Source organism: Lagopus muta, chromosome 2 (genome assembly GCF_023343835.1).
Source record: "Lagopus muta isolate bLagMut1 chromosome 2, bLagMut1 primary, whole genome shotgun sequence".
Classification (NCBI taxonomy): Eukaryota; Metazoa; Chordata; class Aves; order Galliformes; family Phasianidae; genus Lagopus; species Lagopus muta.
This window is the reverse complement of record NC_064434.1, coordinates 39,414,160-39,421,439: the sequence shown is the minus strand read 5'-3', so window position 1 is coordinate 39,421,439 and position 7,280 is coordinate 39,414,160. Positions and strand designations below refer to the sequence as shown.

The 7,280-nt window shown below is 50.5% G+C and overlaps 2 protein-coding genes across 4 annotated transcripts in view; one reads left to right on the top strand and one right to left on the bottom strand.

The window, feature by feature from the left end:
* Window positions 1–2,608, bottom strand: TSTD3 (thiosulfate sulfurtransferase like domain containing 3). The gene is made up of 4 exons (XM_048937179.1): window positions 2,491–2,608; window positions 2,155–2,325; window positions 1,383–1,542; window positions 1–105 (listed from the first exon to the last, which is right to left on the bottom strand). The coding sequence occupies exons 1-4, from the start codon at window positions 2,579–2,581 to the stop codon at window positions 42–44; spliced, it is 486 nt and encodes a 161-aa protein (XP_048793136.1). The 5' UTR covers window positions 2,582–2,608; the 3' UTR covers window positions 1–41.
* A 1,089-nt stretch (window positions 2,609–3,697) lies between these two features.
* The window catches only part of USP45 (ubiquitin specific peptidase 45), a 50,898-nt gene continuing 47,315 nt past the window's right edge, over window positions 3,698–7,280 (top strand). For all 3 annotated transcript variants that reach the window (XM_048937164.1, XM_048937163.1, XM_048937166.1), the window contains exon 1: window positions 3,698–4,061. The gene's annotated coding sequence lies outside the window, so the exon portion shown is untranslated. The remainder of the gene's footprint in view (window positions 4,062–7,280) is intronic.

Below are 7,280 nucleotides of genomic sequence, written 5' to 3'. Positions count from 1 at the left end.
AGCATCCTGAAGTTGGGGCAGGAGCTGGAGGATGTCAATCTTCATTTTTTCTCTAGCGATTCATGTTTTGCCCAGTCCTCAAGGCCACCAGCATAGTGCTGAACTCTGAAAGTATGCAGAAGATAAATATCATAAAGGACTCTCCTATCAGTGTAGGAAAAGATAGGGAAGAGAAGTCACAGAAAAAAAGCACAAAGAAATTATCTTAAATACACTTGCACATTATACAATGAACCAGCCAGAAATAAGGGAAGTCAAACACTGCCTGCATCTAAACAGTATATTCTGTAGGCCATTTCTTCCAAATAATGCAATGCTGGAGATCAAACATCAAGCAAGTAGTGGCAGATGGATCAATTAAATAGCTTGCCAATGAACTCACTGCAGTGGGACATTATGTGACATTATGCCTAATACTTCAGATGTTATGAAGTAAAAACACACAGGTCTTTAGTCTCTTGCAAACATACATGCTATACAGATCTGACATAATCCTGGGAAAAAACAGTCATGATTAAAAAAGAAACACCATGCAAAACAATCCTTCAGTTAGGCAGTACGAAAAACAGGTGATAAAGGTTATTTTTGCACTTATTTAAACGGCAGATTTATAAAACAAGAGCATGGTTCCACACTTTTGACTACAATTGGCAGAAATACTCCAATTCTTGAATTGCTGCTCAGTAAAAACATGGGCAAACAATCAATTTTTGAAATTTCTACAGCCTTCTAGTCAGTGAGATGCCTTCTGTTGAGACCCTAACAACTCTACCAGTCAAATGCTACCATTTCTTTCACTCCATCAATCTTGCTGTCTTTTTCACTAGTCGCTTCACTACTTTGTAAACAACACACTGCTTTACTGAAAGCCATACTGAAAGTCGTATTTTAGCACCGTGAAATGTACAGGTGAATTGTACAGGTGGAACAGCAGTTTCACAAAGGGTATGTTTTCATAAACTATCTAAGATTTTACTTGTACCAAAATAAAAACTATTCTACCTTTCCAGTCATCCTGCATGTGAAGATTAGTGTTATGATGCTGTACAAGTGGCATCTCAGCAAGGAATAAGTAATAAGTAGAAAGTCCTTCCAACACCAATGTGGTCCTGCAGCACGTGGAATCACTTTCAGCATAAAAGCAGAGTTGCTGGGGGTTGTTTCACAGGATGCCTCACTTTGCTGTAACACCAAATACCATCTTTCAAGGTTCAGTGGGAACATGAAAAGGTACTGTTTGGCAGTTCTCTACCTATAAGATTAATCTCTTCATTCCACGTCAAAAATATTACTCACACCCATTGGAAGTTGAGAGAGAGTTCTGCTGCACTTACTGGGAGAGGTCATAGTAATTTCATCCTTATGCTTGATTTCATGCTTACCTGCTGAAACCCAGGGATGCAGCAAAACTCAGTGCTTGTCTACTTCTTGTTCCTGCAAAGCAGGAGAAAACCACATGGTCTGACTTGGCAGGCATCTTCTGATTGTACTGCTCCCTAAAGTCTGCTGGATTCATCTGCAGAGCTTCCACTAATTCATTCACTGGGAAATAGAAAAATAAAACAATACAGAAAGTCTCACTTATTCTCTGTCCACCAGTAGATCTACATTCTAATGTTCTGAATTCCTCTGGGAAGATCTGGGCTCCACTGCTCAAGAAAGACAGGGATTTTCTAGACAGAATCCAGTGGAGGGCCACAAGATAATTATGGGCCCTCCATATGAGGAAAGGCTGAGAGACCTGGGACTGTTCAGCCTGGAGAAGACTGAGAGGTAATCGTATCAACGCTTATAAATATCTTAAGGGCAGGAGTCAAGTGGATGGGCCCAGGATCTTTTCAGTGGTGCCCAGCACAATTAGTACAAACCAAACACAGGGATTTCCATACAAATATGAGGAAAAATTCCATAACTGTGAGGGTGACAGCACTGGCACAGGCTGCCCAGAGTGGCTGTGGAGTCTGTTTCTCTGAAGAAATCAAGACCCACCTGAACTCCTTCCTGTGCCACCTGCTGTAGGGAGCCTGCTTTAGTGGGAGTGAGACCAGATGATCTCCAGGTCTCCTCCAAACCCTGGTGTTCTGCGATCATGCGTCCATAGCCTTGCCAAGCTGCACCAACAAACATTTCCAGGCAGCAGTGCGAGTATCTTACATGGTATGTTGATGGACGCCGGGATTTTCCCATCTCTCTCAATCTCCCACCTCTCTCGAACATCGATGTGGAGGACGTTTGCTTTCTTCAGGTTCTTGAGCTCCTGGTAAGACACGCTACTCTCCCTCTCGGAGCAGAGTCTGGGGGAGGTGACATGTACCGCCCTCGGCTCTGTAAAAGCAGCACAGCCCGTGAGCGCACGCCGAGCTCCCCCCGGCTACCGGCAGCAAGAAAGCGTGAAACACTTCCTCAAGCTCCGCGCCTCGGGTGATCCCGAGCCCCGCCAGCCGCCCCCGCCACCCCGGTCCGGGCTCCCCATGCCGCACCCTGCCTCACCGGGTGCCGCCCCCCGCCGTCCCCAGCGGCTGCCGCCCACCGCCCGGAGGGCCAGCGCCGCCCGGCACCGGCACCAGCCGCAGGCTGCCATACTTCCGAAGATGGCGGCGACGCCGGCCCGCCCTGCTCTGCCCTGCCCGCTCCTTGGGGCCCTCCCCGCTGGCAGCCACCGCTTTGGAGCGAAGGGATGAGGGACTCCGTCTCCTTCCACGTGTCTTTGTACGCACACCCCGTACCGGTGGTGCCCGTCCTCAGAGGCAGGCGTGCTGATCATCTCCCTTCCTAAAACGAGGACTGTGTTTTGAGGGCTACAGTCTTCCCTAATGAGAATTTTCTTTTTCCAAATGAGAACAAAGTGTTCCTCAGAGCTGGAGAGTGTGACAGATCGAAGCTGGCACAAGAGCTGGTTCCCCAGCCGCCCTTCTGCCAACTCCCATATGGCCCCGTGACGGGCATTCGCAAATGTCTCTTTGGAGCAGCATAGCTATATGTGAGTTAAAGCTTTATGCGCTTTCCATTTTTAACAGAACACAGGGGGATGGAATGCTTCCTCTTTCGACTCATGTTTCATGTGCGTACTTCTAAAACAGCCACCCAGGTTTCTGTGTGTTGCAGTTAGGACTGTAGGTATGAGTGGTGGTGCATCAGAACGGTTTGCGCATGAGACACAAATTCGCATCAGGTTGTATTTGTATGAATTAGTTTGTATGGCTTTGGTGTGACCTAGGATCACACATACACACACACAGAACACACTGCCCTGTGTGCAAAAGCTGGAACAACCCAGAGGCTGGCTTTTGAGGGATTAGTTTGAAGTCAGAGTGGCTTGAGCCAGCCACATTCCCATGGTTACTGAAGGGACAGGGGATAGCAGTAGCCCAGCCAACGTTCCGTGCTGTGGTACTCATGAATCACCATTTCCAGTAACTTTTCCATCTTTTCTACAAAAGCAGCATACTTACTGTCTTCTCACCTTTGTGGTACTGCCATTAGCACGCACCCACCAAACTTACCCACTTTCCCACTCTCCTTAGCACCATAATCGTGCTTTAGTGAGTGCTCTTGGCTTTCCCTGCTTTCACTTTTCTCTCTGGCTCTGACGGCTGGTGCTGTTCACATTTAATCCTTCCTCACCCCTGGCCTTTCGTTTTCCCTCACTACATGATATCTATAACAAGTCTTCCTACCGCACAGCTGTAACTTACCCTCGTTTTTCCTGGGATGGGCATAAAGCCTTCTGACCTCACCGCACAGAGTTCAGTCTGTGCTTCTCTAACCATCCCCTCAGCGCGTGTGCAACGCAGCCGCTGCAGGTCCTTGTTTTCGGATTGCCCCACAGCACACCCCTTTCCCTCGGCGTCTCTAGAGCCACATTCCCCGCACGCTGCCCGCCCCAGGCCGGCTCCTGCCCCGCTCACCCAGCGCCGGGCCCGGCCCCTCTGGCGCAGGAGGCGGCCGGGCCGGGCCCGGGGGCGGGCCGCGCCGGGCGGAGCGGAGCGGCGGGGCCCTGGCTGAGGCCCAGCTTCCTCCGCCGCTTCCTGCCGCCGCCGTGCCTGGGCGCCCGCCGCTCGGTGAGTGCGGGCCGCGGGGTGGCGGGGAGCCCGCCGGCCGAACTCAGGAGGGCCGTGCCCGCGAGCGGCTCTTCCCGCCGAGCGGATGGCGCGGGGCCACGGCGCGGGTGCGGACCGGGGCAGGCCGGGACCGATCCGCTCCGCCATGGCGGCGGCCGGCGCCGAGACCGCGGCCTGGGGGAAGGGAAATCGCGGACGGGGAGACGGGGCGTCGAGTCTACGCCGCGGGGCCGGGCCCCGGGGCGACCGGGCGGAGATCCCCGTTCCCGGGGTTCCGGGCGGCGCTGCCCGGCGCCGCTCTCACGTAGCGGCGGAACGCGGCTGGTGTGGGCTCGTGCTGCCTCGCCGGCTGCCAGCTGCTGGTGTCCGCCAGCCGTCAGCGGCCCGAACGCGCTAAGCGTGCGGCGAGGTGAAAATAGCAGCATCGGGCCGGCCTGCCGACCTGCGGCGAGCTCCTCGGCGAGATGCCTGCGCGGTGAGAGGGAACCAGCCGCCGCGCAGTTGGTTGGGTTTAAGCATAAGCTGCGGTCACTTCGCATTAGGCGAGCGAGCGGGCGCGCTCCGCAAACGCGGCTGTGACATAGCGCTGCGGTCCCGTATCGCGATGCCGTCAGGCGGGCTGTGCGCAGCACTGACAGCGCAGCGTGTGCCGGCACGGGGTGGCAGGGAACCGTCGGTGCGCACCGCCCCGGGCCGGGCCACCTGGGCCGAGGTTGGTGTTGGGGGCCGGGCGGCAGCCTGCCCGTGCTCTTCGTTCGTCGGGGTTGTGGGCCTGCAGACTCGATGCAGCTGCTCTGCAGGGCGTATTTGGGTTCGTATTACGATATATATATTTTTTTTTTTTTAACGCGTGGATGTTCGCAGAACTTCAGTCCTTTGTCGTCTGTAGGCTTTACTTCAGGACCTCACCCTGTTCTTGCTGTGGGAGTGTTGCCACTAATAGGATATGCATGTGGCTACATATTAAGCACAGGAGCACGAGAATAAATGTATGCAAAGTAGGAGCTGATAGCGTTCACTTCAGATATACTGTGGCATGTGGTCTTTAGCTACAAGTGAATTCTACTAGGCAGACCTTTAGTACGTGAAGACTCAAACATTTCACCCCCCCAATATTCTAGCATTTTAAATGGAAGGAGGGTAGTGGCATGCACATACACCAGACTGATGGCAGAGCATGCCTTGTAAAACCGTTCTGCAGCTTACTATGGTTGTAAATATTTTGTCAGATTTCTTCATGAAATATTGAAGAACTTGTGTTCTGTAGTTTTGTTTCTGCCTGATTCGCAGAAATGCAGCTGGCATCTCACAGTTCTGCTGTGGTACATCAAGGACAAGTCGTTCTACTTTAGGTGTGTTAGCAAAACAAACTGGGGCAATTTGTATGTAGGAGGGAAGTAGAATGAAATGCTTTGCTCTGTGCAGCGAGACTTTGACTTTCAAAGAGCTCAGACTAGTTTTTCATAGTCCTTTATGCTGTTTATTCTACCACATCAATTAGCTCACTCCCACAGCTTCCAAGGTAGATGCAAAGCTTTGCGTGGTCTGTGGTCTTCGTCTTCCTGGGACCTGTTCCAGCTCAGCCCTTTAGGTGGGGAGGCTGTATGGCTCTATGTTACCAAGGCCTCTCAGCTTGTAGTGTGGGCTTCAGTCTGCCCTCTCAGGCGATGTACTACAGCCACAATTCCTTTCTATTATGTGACTTGAAGAAAAATTATTTTTTAATTTTTCTAAGACTCCACAGACATTTCATCACACTTCACTCTTTATTGGTATTGCCCTTCATTTTTTCTTTATGACATCTTGAACCACTTTTTGCAGTTTTTGTCCCACAGCCCTGCCAGGATGCCATGAGCTCCCTGCTGGTTCTCTGGCTGTTTTGGCTGTTATTCCTCATGTGCTTGTGGTGACGGCACTGCTCACATCGCTGCACACACCACGTGGCTGCTGGGGCTGTCAGCACTGCCAGCACACTGTTGCTTCACAGGGGAAGTTCTCTGTCGGGCCAGCATAATGACTTAGAAGCTACAGCTCTTGCTAAGATACTGATGCATTTCTGTTTCTCAAGGATATTCATGGATCTGTAGGAAAATCCATGTTAGACCCTGAACATGTCAGCCCAGATGCTTTTCCCTCTTGGTGTATTCGTTATTAGGCTGGATATTGGCAGGAATCCCTGATTTTTTTTTTTGTCTAAAAGTTTATAGCAAAACTTTTGGTATAAAATGCTAGTAAAAATATGTCATCAAAGAACTGTTCCTTTTACCCACTCAATCCTTTTATTTACTTGGATCATAAACCCAGTTTTGGGCTCTTTCTCTTCCTGTTTCAGGGCACATCTCGTTTCTCTCCATCGTTAAAAGCAGGTTGTTTTTTTTTTTTGTGGCAATTAGGTTTCAGTGGTGCATACATGGAGGATTGTGTAGGAGGCAGACATGAACACTGACAGACTGTTTGGCATGGACAGATGAATAAAAAAGACTAGTAAAAATAAGAAACGCCATGGGATTTTCACTCTCGCTTGGGAAGTTGTATCCAGTGGTCAGAAGGCTCTGTCCATCTGATGTGCAAAAAGTACATCTGTGTCTCACTCTGTGAGGACTCCAGTCTTGTGTCAGGACTGGCATTTGAGCTCCAGTGATGGTGTAGGATGTGTGATGTGCCTTTGGGCTAGGAATCTGGGAGATGACACTCTGAGAATTTCAAACGACGTTTTCCAGGGGAAGAAGTGTTGCTGCCACTACCAGTCAGCAGTTCTGGTCCTATTACTGCTCCAGCAGGCAGTGAGGGCTTGTTTGTTGTGAAGGTTTTGGTGGCTGTCAGAATGCACAATGTCCTGGCGGCTGATTGATGGCACTGCCCAGTTGCTGACTGTGATGGATGTGGTTCTCGCTGCGATTGGGTGACATTTGATCTAGCAGTGAGTGAGCCAAAATGCCACAGGTGATGCTCTGAACAGACATCCAAAATAGATCAACTTGCAGCTTGCATCAAAACATGTTGCAAATGTGCTCGCAGGGAAGCTGGCATTACTGTCCTGGGCAAGTCAGTCATTTTACAGTTAGAAGGAAGCTTGTGAAGTGCCATTGCAAATGTGCTACAGAGCATCTTGACCTTTTGGCTTAATCTGATCAGCGTCCTGTGCTTTGGTGATAGGCTGCTGTTGGCAGCTGTGCCATGAAAGCCCTCTGCTGATTTTTGGAATGCTATATATTTTTA